Source organism: Hordeum vulgare, chromosome 6H (genome assembly GCF_904849725.1).
Source record: "Hordeum vulgare subsp. vulgare chromosome 6H, MorexV3_pseudomolecules_assembly, whole genome shotgun sequence".
Lineage (NCBI taxonomy): Eukaryota > Viridiplantae > Streptophyta > Magnoliopsida > Poales > Poaceae > Hordeum > Hordeum vulgare.
Window position 1 is genome coordinate 346,758,470 of NC_058523.1, and position 18,703 is coordinate 346,777,172.

The 18,703-nt window shown below is 43.2% G+C and overlaps 3 protein-coding genes across 5 annotated transcripts; 1 reads left to right on the forward strand and 2 right to left on the reverse strand.

Moving 5' to 3' along the window:
- Window positions 1-456: 456 nt before the first annotated feature.
- LOC123401349 (putative RNA-binding protein Luc7-like 1) lies at window positions 457-5,999 on the reverse strand. Of its 2 annotated transcripts, XM_045095132.1 has the most exons (13): window positions 5,677-5,985; window positions 5,533-5,585; window positions 4,491-4,659; window positions 4,326-4,389; window positions 3,789-3,868; window positions 3,527-3,674; window positions 3,344-3,405; window positions 3,155-3,214; window positions 2,876-2,934; window positions 2,492-2,573; window positions 2,269-2,318; window positions 1,935-2,177; window positions 457-702 (listed from the first exon to the last, which is right to left on the reverse strand). In XM_045095132.1, exons 1-13 carry the CDS (start codon window positions 5,821-5,823, stop codon window positions 675-677), a joined length of 1,245 nt encoding a protein of 414 aa, XP_044951067.1. In that variant the 5' UTR covers window positions 5,824-5,985; the 3' UTR covers window positions 457-674. The 2 variants fall into 2 exon arrangements, with proteins under 2 accessions (XP_044951067.1, XP_044951069.1); XM_045095134.1 differs by lacking the exons at window positions 457-702; window positions 1,935-2,177; window positions 2,269-2,318 and adding an exon at window positions 2,708-2,753 and having other exon boundaries at window positions 2,491-2,573; window positions 5,677-5,999.
- A 208-nt stretch (window positions 6,000-6,207) lies between these two features.
- LOC123401350 lies at window positions 6,208-10,759 on the forward strand. Its single transcript, XM_045095135.1, has 3 exons — window positions 6,208-6,369; window positions 7,354-8,300; window positions 10,368-10,759. Exons 2-3 carry the CDS (start codon window positions 7,395-7,397, stop codon window positions 10,524-10,526), a joined length of 1,065 nt encoding a protein of 354 aa, XP_044951070.1. The 5' UTR covers window positions 6,208-6,369; window positions 7,354-7,394; the 3' UTR covers window positions 10,527-10,759.
- On the reverse strand, window positions 10,664-16,766 carry LOC123401348 (BAG-associated GRAM protein 1-like). Of its 2 annotated transcripts, none has more exons than XM_045095131.1 (18): window positions 16,415-16,766; window positions 16,261-16,317; window positions 16,048-16,145; window positions 15,857-15,932; window positions 14,633-14,761; window positions 14,476-14,522; window positions 14,274-14,394; window positions 14,075-14,191; window positions 13,746-13,775; window positions 13,568-13,667; window positions 13,043-13,149; window positions 12,817-12,963; window positions 12,625-12,729; window positions 12,364-12,510; window positions 12,227-12,280; window positions 11,791-11,854; window positions 11,624-11,685; window positions 10,664-11,187 (listed from the first exon to the last, which is right to left on the reverse strand). In XM_045095131.1, the coding sequence occupies exons 1-18, from the start codon at window positions 16,667-16,669 to the stop codon at window positions 11,152-11,154; spliced, it is 1,752 nt and encodes a 583-aa protein (XP_044951066.1). In that variant the 5' UTR covers window positions 16,670-16,766; the 3' UTR covers window positions 10,664-11,151. The 2 variants fall into 2 exon arrangements, with proteins under 2 accessions (XP_044951066.1, XP_044951065.1); XM_045095130.1 differs by having other exon boundaries at window positions 10,664-11,192; window positions 16,415-16,764.
- Window positions 16,767-18,703: the final 1,937 nt, after the last annotated feature.

Below are 18,703 nucleotides of genomic sequence, written 5' to 3' on the forward strand. Positions count from 1 at the left end.
AGGATGGATAGAGTACCTGAAGGTGGTCTTTCTGTTTGCATAGATTAGGGTAACGTCTATCGTGCACGGTGTTTCCAAAAAGGGCATTGGTTGAATGTTGATACACTACTTTTTCTTTTCTTTCTGTTACTTTGTATCAATTCAGCGACAGTTAATTCTAGAGGGAGGCTGCATATAACTTTTGTTTAATGAAAATTTACCGTAGAACTATTATTATGCGGTTTCTGGGTCAAAAAATAAAATAAAAAATCTCAATTCAAGACAAAGAATAACTGGAGAAATCATAGGCAATCTGCTTGTATTTTTCTTCCTCTTCTTAGCCTAGATTTCCTAGGAATTGTAATTCGAGCTGTACTATGTGCTTAGTCCTGATTGGAAGGGAAGTTTGGCGCCTTGAGCACCTTCCCCTTTTCAAAAAAAGAAAAAAGAAAAAAGGAAAAAAATTCAACATGCACGTTTTGGCAAGGAATACCATGAAATACATAAGGTTGGCAACTGGTTAACGATATAACAGACAATGGTTCAACATATCACATTCATTGGTTATGGGGTAAAGGAAGATGCACATATATGTAAACATACTAACAGAACATGTGCCTTCCTCCAGTTGCAAGCTGGCCATTCTTGTCTTTCTAGGCAGAACCCTCAGAAAATCTAATGCAAGCCTGCTTGCATTAGTGCCCATCTCGACGGTCACGACGCCTGCGGAGACACCGAAATAAGTCAGCTGCATTTCATCAGTGCTGCATTATGTCACATGCTATTGATATAATAAAGCCACATTACACAATAGAATAATAATCAACTACTCCATCCGTCCCAAAATTCTTGTCTTAGATTTGTCTAGATATAAATGTATCTAGTCACGTTTTAGTATTTAGATACACCCGTTTCTAGAAAAACCCAAGACAAGAATTTTGGGACGGAGGGAGTATATAGGAATCTGATCTACTCCCTCCTTTCCTAAATATAAGTCTTTTTAGAGATTCCAATACCAACTACATACGGATGTATATAGACATATTTTAGAATGTAGATTCACTAATTTTGCTCCGTATGTAGTCTGCATTGGAATCTCTAAGGCCCTGTTTGGTTCCAAATAAGTCACCAACTTATAAGTTGAAAAGTGCAAAAAGTGACTTATTTTGCCAAACAGACCCAACTTAGAAGTCACCCCAACTTATAAGTCATAAGTTGCTCCACCCCAACTTAAAACTTATAAGTCACCCACTTTTGCATGGAAAGGTGACTTATAAGTCAGATGACAACCAAACAGGCGTGACTTATAAGTCACTGGTTTTAAGTCACCTGACTTATTGAAACCAAACAGGGCCTAAAAGGACTTATATTTAGAAATGGAGGGAGTACAAGTTTATACACACCAAGTGAGCAGAACATATATATATACTCCCTCTGTCCGAAAATACTTGTCCTAGAAATAGATGTATCTAGACTTATTTTAGTTATAGATACATTCATTTTGTACATTTCTAGGACAAGTATTTCCGGACGGAGGGAGTATATTGCAAGTAATTTTAAGTTTCATTCACACATAACATGGTGGTTTCAGTTGACTTGTTTTTGTCTAGTAATAATAGCAAGAGATAGCAACAGATAAAGGAGTATGCGCAATTCAAACTTTATCCGCTAACTACTACCTCCGTTCCTAAATACTCCCTCCGTCCCGAATTACTTGTCACAAAAATAAAACAAATGGATGTATCTAGAACTAAAATACATCTAGATACATCCATTCCTACGACAAGCATTTCCGGACGGAGGGAGTATAAGTCTTTTTAGAGGTTTCACTATGGGCTACATACGGAACAAATTGAGTGAATCTACACTCCAAAGTATGTCTATATACATCTGTATGTAGTTCCTAGCAAAATTTATATTTAGGAACAGAGGGAGTAGAATAGATGTAAGCATACCCGTGTCGATCATAGTCCCTAGAACTATCCCTTGGGGAACGTGACCTTCGGCGGTTCCTCGAATCATAGCTACGAGATCTCCCTGATTCTTTATCATGGTCATATCTACTTTCTCTGTCATGGTAGCGATCATGGCTACTTCTACGGTCATAATCCCTGTCCCTGCCACGACTGCTGCTTCTTTCTCCTCTATGACGGTCCCTGCTTGATGCTCTATCACGTTCTGTGCTCCTTTCCTTGGATCTGTTGTTTGTACAAAGTCGTTTTTAGCACAATAATGAACAAAAAGTGTTGCATTTTTAGCACACTTTAAAGCCAGGAAGCCTAAGAGTACCTTCTGTCATGTTCAGCTCGATCCACCTTGCGCCTTTTGTTTTTCTCTTCCTGTACACAGAAAGGACAGAAGCAAATACCCATCTTAATCCCAAATAAACAAGTACAAAACAATTCAGGTGCTAACAAATAGTCAATAATCCAGCCACGTTAGCAAAATCTGGTACTAACATGCAACTCTGCATGACTACGCTTCACTCAAAAATATTATTCTGGAAACTAACCTGCAGTTCAGACAACTTCTCACGTATTAGCATATAACCCATATGGAGTTTCCCTCCGAAATGATCTGCTAAACGCCGGTCACTGTTTGGAGGAAAAAATTAGCCAAGGGCATAGCTACAAACAACATGTTTTCAACAAGTTTGCAAGTTGCATTAAACGCTTGACAAGACATCTATGATCCACAAGGATAAAAACATGTATAAATAAACACGCACATTCTTTAGCTGGAAAAGTAATCCTCGTAAAACTGGACCCAAAAGCCTGTTGGTGAAAAAGGAGGCACAGGCGTCTGTCAAAAGCTGAAGCACTTGAAACCCCATACACCACTATACTCATGACCCCATGGTGGAAATTCATGGTTAAGCCAAAGGAGATGAATTCACCTGTCATACACGCTCAAGAATGCTCCACATATGTCACACAGGCGCAACTTTTGATCAGTCTGAACAAAAGATTACAAATGCACAAAAATCAATATATAAATAAATGGAGACAAACTGACTATGTTATTATTGCTATATACAACTTTTTTGCCTGAAACTTCACAACAAGAGTAGTCCTATCACATAAGGAATCCAATAAGTAGGTCTCCAATCTCCATGCAGTAGCAAAAGGAATGAATTTTTGTTGTGGATTGCACAAGGAAAATCTGAGTTACTTACAATTTGAACGTGAGTCGACATTTTTGCGGAGTCAGGAACAGGCTGTGGCCGCGCACCCAGCTGGTTAGAGATCAGAACATAATATATCAGAACGAGGAATGGTACTTTTGGCAACTAAAGCATATAAGAGCTACGGTAACATCTAGTCAGCTGATCCAATAAATTTAAATGCTAAAGATAGATATTAACCTTCTTCAGAGCTTCTGCTTCATCCAACAGTTTTTGTGCTTCATCAATCATCCCACTCTCACCTGTTCAGAATAAATGTTGTTTGTACATTATTATGCATTAATACAACACCAGATAGACAATGATCTGTGCTCTAGTAGTCAAGCAAAGGAAGCTGCAGGAAGTATGGTTAATGAAACACACCTAGTTCCTCTGCTTTTTTGAGCTTTTCGTTAATCATTTCTTGTGTACGAGCATCTGGAGCAGCAGGTGCTGTTGATTGCGTAGCAGTTTGGAGAGAAGTCACTAACAAAGCACGGTCCTTATTAAAGGCTTCAAGGAGCAGCTTTGCCTTCAAATGAGAATAAAATAGTTACGGAAGGCACATGGTGGAAATAAATTCAGCTACATAGTTAAGTTCAGACAGCTCCAGTGTCGTAAAATTTGATAGCGGCCCCAGCAATACCTGCTCTTCAGCTCTCTGTTCCTTGAGTTTATCAACCTCTTCAGTAGCCCGAATTTTGCCCTCAGTGTCTCCCTCAAAATCTACATGAGCAACAAGCGCAAAGAATAAAATGCTAAGTTGCAAACACATATTACTCCTCCGTCCTGCTTTATTGGCCACCCTCGTATTTTGGGTGAAACTTTGACCACAGATTTGACTAGTATGCCACAAAAAATATATTGTTAGATTCATATTCGAAAGAAATTTTCAATGATACTATTTTCATGACAAGCAACTTATATTTTGCTAGTCATTAGATCTATGGTCCAAATTTAACACAAAATACGAGGGGGACTAATAAACCCGAATGGAGGAAGTAATTTCATAGTAGAAGAATTTTAGAGGTTTCACAAAGACAGATAATTGGAAGAATGATACTCTAGAGGAAACTGATCACAAAACCGTTGGGCATAAATAAAAGACTATAGCAAGTTAGTAACAAAGAGAAATATTGAACAAGTCAACAATATAGTCGTGGGAGAAACAAAAAGGACTAACCAAAAGTGTCTATCTCCTTCATCTTCTCCTTAATTTGTTTGGAGAACTCGAGTACCTCTTTACTCTGGATTTGCAAGTAAACATTACCTTTCACCATTCAGTTTCCACAATGAAATAATCAAACATGGTATTAATGGAATCAGAAGAGTAATTAACATGAGGTACCTGTGTAACCTCAGTGATAGAAATTGCAATAGCTGCCTTGGCGTCTTCCTCCTCCAAACGCTTAAGGGCTCTTTGAATCTTTCTCTCGCACTCAACTATCAGTCTTTCTATAGTTTCTTCCAATTCACGATCATAGTTGTCCATACCTTTGGCTTTGGCCTCCTCGTATCTATTACTTAGTTCAGGAAGCAACAAAACATATCCTTCATACCCAACTGCAAACATACTACCATAGAGATATGCATGGGAATGTGACCAAAGGAAACATGTATGTGCTTCACTATTACTTATCAGAACAACAGCGTACAACTAAATAACTATCACTAATTCCTCAGGAATTCCTTGAAACTCAAGACTGCAATGATGCATGAGTAAAGCGTTTAAAACCAAAAAAAGGTAAAGCATTCAAACCTCATTTTCTCACCATTACATTAAAGGTGACCTAATAAAAGAGGGCACCTAGATTTTGGTTGATTAGGAAAGGTTGCAGTACGAACATGATTAGAACATTATCAAATATCATGGTTGGATTCAAAAGGGAAGCCCTCTATATCACAAACCTAATGCTTCATAGTCCATTGCTGGCTTTTGCCTCTGAACATGCATGATAACAATGCTATAATTTATCTCAAACCTCATACAACAAAACAACACATACCCTACTTTTGCAAACCTCAAGCTTAACACACATTGTTCTTAGCAATCCATCAACATTTGAATACATTTCAAAGGTTGATTTTAATCAAGAGGTCATAATCTTGACAAACAAAATGTAGCTAAGTTGTGTCGTTCAAACTGCATGATCCATGATACAATTATCCAAGCTCAGTATAAATAAAAAAGGCAGGTAGTCCAGACAATAAAAAGTCTCCAATCTATATTCCACCCTCACCTCACACGAGGACTCGAAACCTCTTCGAATCAAACCCCACTATGCGAAAGGGGACATAAAATGAACCAATGTGGTCATCTCCACAAATCCGTCCATATTGCCCCAAAATTACACGCACAAAATAAGGACGGAACTCGAGTGGTAGGATACTCCTTGCGGAGCTGCAACGAGTGCAGCTTAGGACACGGACCCATGTCCATCTTCTGCAAAACACCAACAAAACAAAAACATATCAGCGAGCCTAATCCCGATCGAAATTACAGCAGCAGTTTGCCAGCAGAAGAGGAAACGCACGGTGAGCTGGAAGAGGTCGTGGGGGCAGAGGCCGGCGAGGAAGAGGCGGCAGACGTCGCGGTCGTAGTACTTGCGGCTGACCTCCCGGACGTCGCCATTGCGGTTTGCGCCCATGAGCTGGTCGAGCTGCTTCCGGATGGCGTCCATGGCGCCGCGCGGCGGGGCCCTCCCTCCCTCCCTTTGCTAGGGTTTTTGGTTCCGGGAGAAGGGGGAGGAGGTTGCTTCGGTGGCGTGATGGCGAGGAGAGGAGAAGGAAGCTGGAACCTGGGGTTCTGGAAGGTCCTGGGTGCCGCCGGCGCCAGGAAAAAGGAAACTACGGTGGCCGGTGGGTAGTGGGTCAGGGTACCTTCCCCGCCGTCCGATGTCCGATCCGGTCGACAGATTGATTTGTCATACACGGTCCAAATAGACGAGGCCCGCGGCCCGCGGCCCAGGGCCCAGAACGGAGGGTCGGCACGGGCTCACGGGACAGAGCCCCGAGTCTCCGATTGCTCCCGGCTCCTGCTCCCCGGCGCTGACGCCGCCGGCTCTCCGCTCGTTCAGGTGTTCTCTTCAGCGCTCCACCGGATCGCCGCAATCTCCCCGCTGATCGTTTCCCTATCGCCATCGACGGTGAGCCCACCCTGTCCGGCGGCTCGCGGACTTTTGCCTCTGATTTCCGGTGTATCCTCCTCGTCGGCGCCTCCACCCGAGGTTAGTTCGTTGCCACGGAGGCTTCTGCGGGCGTTGATGGCGACTGACCCGAAGGGCAGTGTAGTGTTAAGACCGTCGAATGCCACATTATTTCCTCCACCTTGCGGGGTATTAATTCAGTTGCTGATTGAGTGATTATCATTGACTCAACACTTTGTCCATTCAGTTTGATTGCGCCGTAGTACTCTAGTTGGAATTTTGTAAGAAAAAAGGATTTACACCTATACCCGAATCTCCGCGTAAAATCAAATGATGTAGGAGTTTGATGAGACTTCAGTTAATTCTCATTTACTCCCTCCGTCCCATAATATAGGACGTTTTTTCACACAACAAAAAACATCCTAAATTATGGGAAGGAGGGAGAAAAAACGTCCTATATTATGGGACGGAGGGAGTAAATGAGACCTAGCCACACCGAAGAAAAACATTCTGTTGTTCGAATATAGTTACTCATAGCTGGAAATAAGCTATTCGATGTTGCTTTAATAACCGTACAATTACAAAAATGATTAATGCGGACGGCCACGGCCGCGTCTGTCTGCATCTCTACTTAGGGGACACCCCACAGAAAATAATAGCTCATCTTATCCATTTGAGTTTGAAACTGCTTGGGGGGGGGGGGGGGGGCTTTGAATCGTAAATCTTGCGTAAAAAATTACTGCATAGATTCTGTGCTGCACTCCTTCAAAGATAATCTGAATCCACCATAGTGGATCGTGTTGATTTTAGGATCTTAGGGGGGGGGGGGGGGGGCTTTGAATCGTAAATCTTGCGTAAAAAATTACTGCATAGATTCTGTGCTGCACTCCTTCAAAGATAATCTGAATCCACCATAGTGGATCGTGTTGATTTTAGGATCTTAGATTGCATTAGGGTCAACTTTTTGTGAAATTCAAAGCTACAGAATATACACCTAACAAATCGCTTCACAATATGAGAGCCTAACTCTTTGTTCATCCATCTGATCCTTTTTCTTTCTTTCAGGATGCCGTTGTACTGATTCAACCATATTGCTTGGAGTTCCAATGGACAACCTTGAGAACACGGCAGAGGACAAAGGCTTAAATTTTCAGTGCAATCTATGTGACATAGAGGTCGTACATAGCATGACACAGCTCTTACTTCATGCATTGGCCACAGCTTCAGTGGACAGCACCACTGGTGACATGTTCAAGAGCCCATCATCTGTAGCTACTGGCATGAAGGCCGAACTATCAGGGTACATGGTTCAGAGATCTGAAACACTTGTTCGTGAATCTATGGATGGAGGTGAGGATCATTCAGATCAATTAACAAAAGCATCCTCCAGGCCGACGGAGTTCCTGTCAGACTTGATCGATGAGTTTGTGACCTCAAAAAGGGGCATGCTGAGTCATGTCTCTGGGCTTTTTTCTAGCGAAAGCCGCCTGAACAAAATTAAAGACTTCGTGCAAAAGCTAGAGGTGGATAACTTCTGGGCCCAGGATGAAAGGAAGGCAACTGCAGGGGCTATTCTGGAGAACATAGACATTAAAGGCATGTTCCATTGCCCCGAGAGATTTGACATGCCAGATAAGCTAGCTGAGCACACAAGTGAATGCAAATTTAGGATACTGAACTGCACAAACGATGGATGTGTAGCTTCTTTCTGTGCTATTCATATCGAAAAGCATGACACTGTCTGCCCATTCAAGCTCCTACCATGCGAGCAGCTGTGTGAACAACATGTTATGCGGTCTGAGATGGACAAACATTGTACAACAATTTGCCCTATGAAGCTTACCAACTGCCCGTTTTTTAGAATTGGCTGTGAAACAGCCTTTCCACAGTGTTCTCTTGATAACCATTGTTCGCGGTTTCTACACACCCATTTGACGTATGTCGTCAAGGTGATTACAAGACAGGGTGATTCTGTTAATGATATGGATCAACGGCTGCAACTCCTTGAGAAGGTGAGTACTTATTAGAATGATAGAATATGTTATTGGCCCTTCCAAGCGTTGTTTGAATGGAGATGAGCATTAGTAGTTTCAAGATATAAGGCGAAGTCATTTCTCAATTCGGCTTGCTGTTTTTTTTCGATATGATATCTAATGTGCGATATGTACGATAATGTTGTGACAAGTGTTCGAACAAGTGATGGCGACACTGATGACTTCCCGATTAAGATAGGACTGCATCAGGGGTCAACTTTGAACCCTTATCTTTTTGCCTTGGTGATGGATGAGGTCACAAGGGATATACAAGGAGATATTCCATGGTGTATGCTCTTTGCGGATGATGTGGTGCTAGTCGATGATAGTCGGACGGGGGTCAACAGGAAGTTGGAGTTATGGAGGTAACCTTGGAATTGAAAGGTTTTAGATTTAGTAGGACTAAGACCGAGTACATGAGGTGCGCTTTCAGTACTACTAGGCACGAGGAGGAGGGGGGTGTTAGCCTTGATGGGCAGGTGGTGCCTCAGAAGGACACCTTTCGATATTTGGTGTCAATGTTGCAGAAGGATGGGGATATCGATGAAGATGTGAACCATCGAATTAAAGCCGGATGGATGAAGTGGCGCCAAGCTTCTGGCATTCTCTGTGACAAGAGGGTGCCACAAAAGCTAAAAGGCAAATTTTATAGGACGGCGGTTCGACCCGCAATGTTGTATGGCGCTGAGTGTTGGCTGACTAAAAGGCAGCATGTGCAATAGCTAGGTGTGGCGGAGATGCGCATGTTGAGATGGATGTGTGGCCACACAAGGAAGGACCGAATCCGGAATGATGACATACGAGATAGAGTTGGGGTAGTGCCAATTGAAGAGAAGCTTGTCCAACATTGTCTGAGATGGTTTGGGCATATTCAGCGTAGGCCTCCAAAAGCCCCGGTGCATAGTGGATGGCTAAAGCATGCTGATAATGTCAAGAAAGGCCGGGGTAGACCGAACTTGACATGGGAAGAGTCCGTAAAGAGAGATCTAAAGGATTGGAGCATCACCAAAGAACTAGCCATGGACAGGGGTGTGTGGAAGCTTGCTATCCATGTGCCAGAACCATGAGTTGGTCGCGAGATCTTATGGGTTTCACCTCTAGCCTACCCCAACTTGTTTGGGACTAAAGGCTTTGTTGTTAATGTTGATGATGATATCTAATGTGCAAACTCAGCTGAAGATAATTCAGCTCAATAGCTTTGAACTGGTGAAAGAGTACACATGATTTGTTATTATAATTCAATTGTATGCCCCTGTTCAAGTACCACACTTTGGAGTAGCTTAGACGAGGTTATCAAATCGGGGTATGTGACATCCCGGCTTAATAGGAATGATAAACTACTCCTATCAACAAGGTGCACCTTCTTTTCTGGGAGCCCATCCGGAAGGAACCTCAGTTTTAAGCGTGTTTGGCTTGGAGCAATTTGAGGATGGGTGACTGACTGGGAAGTTGATCCCGGATGCGCACGAGCGAGGACAAAGTGTGCAATAAAGACTAGTGTTGTTTTGTGGGGCCAGTCTAGATTCCAGGCGCAATGGCTAGGAACCGGTGGGTTTGACCGGGACGTTGCAGGTAACTTCTATGGTCACTATTTCATGAGCTCCACCCAAGTTTGATTCAGTCTCTTAGAGAGTTAGAGCACCCATCTGCTGATAATTCGAACTGCAACTTATTTCATTAACACCCCAGAGAGAAAGCAAGATCACAAGTGGCCTGATTGAAGAGCCCTTGCACCATAATATCCAATGTTTTTTCCCTCAGTTTTGTCTTAAAGTGATCAACTAATTTATAATTGCATATTATATGATACATTCATTGTCTAAAATAGATGCACTATCCAAAATAAAGCTGCTATACTTTTGTGTTTCACTGTTATCTACTAATATTTTCTACACCAAGTTGTAATTGTTGAATCCTACTTATAGTTTTGATTATTATTTGATTCTGAATAGAAGTGGTGGTTAATTTTCAATGGGAAATGTGTATCGTTCATAAACCATCTAGAAAATAAACCTGGATTAATTCTTCTTGTCAACCTTATTACAGGTGCAGTCATTGAACGAACTCTCTGGGGCTTTAGATGTCAAGTCCCTCACTCTGATTACAAAAGAACAAGAATCAAAGATCAATAAACTTGAACGGGATCTCAAAGCCCAAGAAACAAGGATGAAGAAACTTGAGAACGATCTTAGGTCACGGAAATAATGATTGCTGTCATGAGCTCATCATTGCAGCCTTACTGGAAACCAGGTGGCATACATTGTAGTATATGTAAATAATTGGTAGCATTACCATAAGGTTTACCATCCTGTTGTCCGTTGTCCATGTACAAATATAGGTTGTAGAAAAGTCAGCTTGTTTTCAGATCAGTTGATAATTTGATGTAAGTTATGTTTTGTCACTTCTATAATAGAGCAAGTACATGGATTTTACAGGGATGAGGTGGACTAGGATCATCTGCCATTTTATTTTTGTTGGTTTCTACCCAGGTTGGGCTATTCACAGCAGTATGCTACTTTGCAGGAGTATTTTTTTTCCTTCTCAACAGTGAACACTTAGTCGGAAGCATTTTGTGTGCGAGGGTGGACCTTTCTAGGTCGTTTTAACAGCAACTTTTCATGGAGGAGATGTTGCAACAGTATCATTGCTGGCTTGGCTCTTCGACGAAGCTTTCAGGTTACAGCACAAGCAGCCTCCAAATTTTGCAAATGTGTCCTGTATGTATGCGTGCACAGAAATATGCAGGTGGTTTTCCGCAGTTCCTTATGCTGAAGATGTCACCACAATATCTTCCCTAGCTGGCCCATTTGACTCAGCTTTGACGGTATAATCACTGGCAGCCTCCAAAATCTTGCAAACTTCTCTCCTGTACTGCACCATAAGGTCCAGATCATGTTAGGAAGACACCGTCAAATGCTCTTTGTGGAAGATCAAAGTACAGTTTCCGGTTACCTATATCGTTTCTATTGTAAATGTTTACATTAATTGAGGGTTGCGTTGTGAAGATTAACTTGGAGTCATTTTATCATCTTCTTGTCATATTCCTAATCAGTGATGCCTAACAACCAAAGAGGTTGCCTGAAGCCCGAACATTTTGTTCGTTCATCAGTTGTTATCAGATTGATCCCTTTGATCTGAATTATGATGAAATAACTTCTAAATGCTTGATATTTCAATACAGTTATTATTCAAAGTGGTAGAATCCTAAACTATGTCATTTCTTTCATGTTACAGATGTGAATTATCAGTGCTCCATCTTGCCAGCATGGAGACCTTAAAATGAACAAGATGGTATGGCATACCTCATCAGTTGCTCCAGATTTTATTTTTGATTGCAAAATGCACCACTTCTTCATGTTCACACCTATTAGGTGCACAAAGTTAAATGTAGTATTTACCCGATACATCTTGTGCTGGATAAACATAGTAGGAATTTTCTAAAGGAAAATTTGATAGGAATTGAACCTACCAATCTTTATATCCACTTGACATGTTGAACTAGAGGTTGTCCTTAGAGACCACCTGCAGTGGATCTGTAACAGTGAAACCAAGGCATCAGCTACAGTTGGCCTGCAGGGAAAAATATTGAGGTATCTACTAGCCAAAGCAAATGTTTTGTGGTCTAACCTCGAGAAAAAAGTGGTTAGAAATGGGAATTTTGTTTTTTTGTTCACTAGCATTTATATCTTAGTAGGGTATGTATGAATATACTATTATGTTAAGAAAAAACCTCCAGGTTTAGGTTCTAAATACTGTGCACAATTAACTGAAAGGGGGCTAACGTTATTAAATCGTGTCCAGAAGGGCACAAGTTAAATTTTTAACCACTTTAAAAGGTACTATTCTGTTCTACTACATGCCAGAATCATGGTTGCAGAATATGCTATAAAATGTATGCCAAATACCTCAAAGTAAGAACCAAATGGGACATCGTGTGCCTGCTGCTTTGTTTCATAGATCTGAAATCAAATAAGGACAGATGCTTTCATTAAAGGACGAAAGAACTCCATAGTTTAATCTGCAGTGATCCTTTTTTTGGTACCAGGTTTCTTTTGTCGTTTGAGAAAGAAGCATGCTGCAATTCTGTTACCGCAGTGTCTGGAGGACACAAAGGACTGTGGCATAGTGACCTGAAAGTTACTTCGCGAACATTTCCACCGTACTCATCTGAGACATGCCACTTACTCAGCTGGAGAAAATAAGAACATTTGACTGTTACATCGTCTAGTGCTAGCAGCAACCAACTTGGTAAAAAAATTGAGACCATGAAAAGGATATGCCATCCAATTGACAAAATACACACCTTTAAATCTGTATCTTTTCGTGCATTTCGGTACTGTTGAAAAAACATTGCATCCTCACCTAGTATCACAGTGAAAAACTTCTCTGGTGTACCAGGGAAGGTATTCTGAAAGATGATACCGTGTTGAAAATTAGGGAAACGAAAAGTAAATTATGCATATTGAGAAATAGAAAATTGAACTGGGATGCTCACACTGGTTATGTCTACAAGAACATGTTCATTGATGAAAGGTTGAAATGTGATAGTCAATCCAATTCTTCTGTCTTCTGTCTTTATGTTGTCTGGTCTGCTCCTAATAACATTCATACTCTCTCCTTTAAGAAGTAAATGTGCACTCACCTGCTTGTACAAGTACAGGTTGTCAGGTGGTTTCCCCAGAAGAAAATGGAAAGACCAAACAAGATTACTTTCTGAATACCTGCTTTTCGGCTTCCAAGGTTGCTCGATAACTCTGCAAGGCTGTCTCTAGAGCTCGAAATGTACGGTTTCTGTTCCAGAAGGATGTGAACTTGTACCTGATGCTTCCTGAACCATTAACGCAAGGATGCTCAATAGAAAAATCTATAAATAGTTTTGGAACATGGAAGATGAAAACAACAACAGTAGATCTACATTTCCAGGACTCGTTTTGCTGTTGGTGCCTTCGCTAGTAAAGATTTACCCGTGAAGGAGTATCAAATTGAAAATGGTCTACTCAAAGCTCTCTGATGTTGAAATTTCAGAAATCGGTCATATAATCCATAATAACACCTGGTTTTCCAATTAGGCATGCGACTGAAATCTTCTAAATTTTCAGAAACTGTACAAATCGAATCCATAATGGTATCTAGTTTTCCAATTAGGGGTGTGATTTATCTATCTTTGGGAAAATATGCCATCGAAAAATAATTCGGAATCTTGATTCCAAGGATGTCCAAGATTACGTCAACGGAAAATAGTTTACCATTGTGGCAGCACAATGGAGGTACTCCATGATCACCTGCGCCGGTATGAAGAACTATAGTAATAGCTGGGTTTATAAGGGAGTGCTGGCTCCTCCTTATCTGTAGGGTGAAATCATGCATGTGTCAACCATCTCAACCATTAACAATCAAGAGATAAGAGCTTCATAGGTTGCATACCTCGTATATGTCCTGTAACGGAATGATCACCTAAAAATAATTGTAGGTCTTAGAAAGGGAACTCAAAGTTCTCAAAGGGAATAAAGGACATAAGAAAATTATATAAGGATGAATTTGTGAACAGAGAAAATAAATCTGAACTTGCTTGTCAATATATCCATACTGTTACTGATTTTCTTCAGCAATTGGCTGATTAGTGTGTGTTAGTTAGCAAGATTAATATAATGGAGTGATGATTTATTACCTCATGGATTTTCAGACGTGGCTGATGTTATTTACCTTACTCATAAGTTAAAACCGTGCAAGGATCAGATTGGGGTTGTACTTACATTTAATTGCTTGGAGAATACGTGTGACTGGAAGCACAGATGCCATGCGGAGATGCACATACGCCCATAGCGCAAGAAAGACCTCTCGAGAGCACAAGAATAACTGTGTTGAACAATCTGAAAGTAGGAAAGGCAATCATTCGGTTCAGTTGAGTATGCAATACTGTATGTGCAATTATCGTTTGCCGAGAGTTAGTACTTGATCATGAGGAAATTCGGTTATAGCGTGAAGAGGACCACTGTCTTCAGTCATCGCCAACCGTTGCCTAGTGAGTATCATCTTTCTCTGGGACTTGGCTCCAGTATACTGCTTAAAGAAGCTGGAAACATTTGGTAAAATAAGAAGGATGTTTACCGACAGTCACAAATGATGCTGTTCATGTTTCTCAAATCAATGTTACCTATCAGAAGTCGACGGCACTTTCTTTGAGCTAATACGCAAGCAGATCTGCAACCAGATACTTGTGTTGTAAGCGGAATTGAACATGTGGTGGCTACTGTGATGAAGCACTGAGATGACGAAGGCTGGTTGTTATTATTCATAGATGCACATCCTACCTGACCAGATCTGCTGTCCAGGTCGTACCAAACGGCTCCTGTTTCATCTTGGGCGAGGATAGCTACAGTTACAGATCCGATGACTTTGCGTTTGCACACATTGTCCCAGTCATAAACTGTTATGGTTACCTATCCAGAAAGTAAAAAATACATCACACATTTCAGCAAGCGCATGTCTCTGGCATCAAATGCATGCGCCGGGATATCTTGTTTTTTTAGCTGAAAACGTCTCAGTTCCAGCTTCTGTTTAAGGAACATGCCGAGCAGATATATCTAGCTAGTCATCTTTTACTGACCACTTTGTTCCCATAAGGTTGATATAATGTTTGTGCCAGGTAGGTAACCCCTTTGCTTTTGAATCATTGACAGGAGCAGTGCGACGGTTGTTGCTTCAGAGAAGCTGGCTATGATGCTGCACCTGCAGCTGCATGCAAGCATATGCGCGCACTGCACTCTCCCATGACTGACTGATCGTGCTGCTTACCACTTTGGACAGCCTGCAGGTCATTGTTCAGTTCACTATTCAAAGCCTGAATCGAGGATGGATGGTGTCAGGTGCACTCTAATTTACCCTATGTTACCTTCTGGACCACTGTATTTGTGGAAAGTGCCTTTCAAAATTTTATGATGCTACTACTTTCTGCCACGGTTCCGAAAAGATCGTCGGCGAAGCCGGCCAGTACTACTATATGCATACCGTGCTCTCTGAAGATTCTCAGAGAGAATGAAATAAAACTAAAGAACGCAGCAGCACTGCGTGGCACAAAAGCATAGCTTTGTAGTAACATTGTTGGCTGGCATACACCCTGTGCTTTCCTTTGCGGAGCATTTGTCTAATCTGCTCCATCATGCCGTGTTGCTCTTCTTTCACGCTTAAGATATTCAAAACTGGAGCCACCACGCTTTGTGGATCAAAGAGCCGGCTCATTTAACTCATATATACTGAGACATTTTTGTTCCTTTTTGAACTGAGACATCCATGATTAGGGTCTCGGCGGCAGTGGGCCCGCAGGGACGGCAGGTGGACTATTTGTGAGTGTGTGACGATGATTAAAAGCAACTAGGATAGCGAATGGGTTCTAAACTATATTTCCAACAGAATACCTTTCAGATTCTCAAGAGAAATACACACACATTTTCTAGGAGAAGAAAAAGGTAGTAATCGTGTTTGCTTGCTGTGGATAGAGATGATCAAAGAATGTGTAGGAAGCTGTTGGCTCATACCTCGGCTGGCAGTTCTCCGGCCAGGAGGCTGAACGCCTCCCCCCACACGGGATTTCTCGAGCTAGGCACCATGGGGCTGCACGCACAAACAGGAGTATGAAATGAACACCTCTCACTTGAATTGCAGAGAAACATTGTAAGCACTAATAAGGAATAAAAATGAAAGGAGATGAGGGAATGTTATTGCGCACCTGAAGCGCTTCTGCTCGCCGAGGGAGATGACGGCGTAAGGCTCGGAGGTCCCGTTCAGGTTGGCGCCGATCAGGTACTTGGCAGACACCAGCTCCACCTGACGCATGAACGGAGTAAGAAGAGGCGCCGTTTTTCCCCTTCACTGCTAGCTAGATGCTGGCCGTGTAGTGTAGTAGTAGTAGTACGCTGGAACTTAGATACTAAAAGTGTACCTTGATCACGTACGCGGTGGTGCTCCGAGAGCGAGAGCTGCCGGCCACAAGAGTGATCTGCAGGGTTCATCAGAGCAGCCGTGTTACCATTTGAGGGGAGAATGCGGATCAATGCTATGCGCACGCCCGTGTACGCATGCTCCATCGATCTCACCTCGTCGCCGGCGCATCCTGGTTCAGCCGCCGGCTTGCTTCCCTTTGCGCTGCCCCGCATCCGGCCCCGGCGGTCTCGGTCGTAGCTCTTAGTCGTGGGAGAAGACGGGGAGGTGGCGGACGCGGTCTCGTCGAGGACGAGGAGGAGGGCGACTGCGGCAGCCAGAAGTGCCACGGCGGAGATGGCGACCTCCGCCTCCCACAGCGACGGCAGGAGGGATCTCAGCAACCACGAGCAGTGTGTGCCCACGGCCATGCTCACCACCCCTTTGCTTTGAGAAGTCGAGGGAAGCAAAGATCGGTTGGCCGGGCATATAAAGTGCACCCAACCGTCACAATGTGTTTGGTTCGGAGGTGCAGGAGAGCTAATCATGTCCAGTCTCCCGCTCTCACGGAGGCTTCTACGTGAGCCGGATCCTCTGACTTGCACAAGGAAAGTTAGGGAGCTACACTGTTCTCCTTGGGTAGAAAAGGGAAGGAAGGTCACAGAGCTTTTGTGAAATTGAAATAGATCTTCTGAAAAAAGTGAAATGAGTTTTCTGAAAATCGAAATGAGTCATTTGCAATTGAAATTGGTATCTCGCAAATTAAAATTGATCTTTTAAAAATTGAAACAAGTCTTTTAAAATTGAAATGAGCATTGTTCATGGACCTAGAGGAAAGGGAAGTCACATTACTGTAGCTTACCTGACTTCCCTTCACAAGTCAGAGAACCCAGCTCCGCTTTTACGATTGCCTCGTGTCAACCCCCAACAAGCCAAGACATAAATGGTAGCCTCAAACATCATGGAACTCGCTCTCTGCAAATCTTATGGGTGTAAAATACTTCTCTGATTCTCTCGGGGATTGGGTAACGTTTAGCTTTCTTTTCGGAGCTAGGGTTCATTTCTTGAAAAGATTGGGGGGTTGGTGGCTGGGTATCCGCCTCTCCACCGGTCCGTGGCGTCTGTGTTTTGTCGGCAACGAAAGGTTCGGAGAGGGATGCTGGGTCGGCAACCTTGGATGGTGGGCTACTCGGTTGACTCTTCGGCGAGTCTCTGTGTGGTTGTGGTGGATATGCTTCTTTGTCATCTCCGGGGCGAGAGGCGTTGCGGTGGGTGGCCCTAGCGCCTTGTTTGTTGCGGCAGAGGAGATGCCGAGATTGTGTTCTGGAGGTCCGAGCTTCGTCATGGCGGTTGCTAGGTCATGGCATGGTGTAGTCTTCAAGGGTTTTATCCAAAAAGGCTTTCGTCTCGTTTTATAAATAAAACAAACCATCGAAGCACAAATGTCCAATAAGAGCCACAACACAAACACACGCACACACGCCGCATGCAAGTAGCACAAACACAAAGGTATGCAGGTTCTGCTGAGGGTACAACTCAACAAACCTAAAGAAACAGAAAAATACAAGTGGCGTCAAACATTCAACATGAACTCTAATCCGGCTGTGGTGGCGGAGGAGGGAGCGGCGACACCAAGCGAAGAGCCAACGCCCGAAGATGGGCAATGATGTTGTTGATGGCGCTACGGTCTCGCGGACGGCTAAGCGGTCGACAAAGATGCATAAAACCACACGATTTGAAGATTGCGTCAGTAGCACGTCGCAGAGGTAAATGCCGAATCACAAGCTTATTCCTAACCGTCCACAGCGTCCACACAAGCAACCTGATAAATCACCTAGTGTGGCGGAGGTTCGAAGGCAAAGCGTGGAGTTCGGCGAAGAGGTCGGGGAAATTGTTGTGAGACCAAGATCCGCCGACCACTTCGCGTAAACAACTCTAAAGGAATTGCGTGGATACGCAAGAGAAGAAGATGTGATTCGAGTCTCCCTCCGTCCCACAAAGCGGACAGAGGCCATCCACACGGCCATTCCGCTTGAGCACCTCAACACAGTGAAATGAGATATCCGAAAATCGAAACGAGTCATTTGAAATTGAAACTGGAATGTCACAAATTGAAATTGATCTTTTAAAAGTTGAAACAAGTCTTTTTTTTTTTAAATTGTGACGGTTGGCCGCCTGCCTAGCACTCTGCCTGACAGGGGCAGATGGGTCGCGACTCGCGAGTCTTGAGCGGGGCCGATGGCCGTCTTGCTGGGCGCGCGTCTGCGACGAGGGGCGGCTGGGCTTCGCGGAACAGCTGCCGTGCTGCGGTGCCGTCCCGCCCGTGCTGCAGCTGCTGAACTTGGTGTGTGACTGCTCCGAGCTGGGATGTGGTCGTGGCTGGAGCCTGGAGGTGGAGCAGCCCGGTATGCCTGGATTGAGCTTGGCTGCATGCATGCAGGGTGGGGCCCCACTAGGCCCCGGCT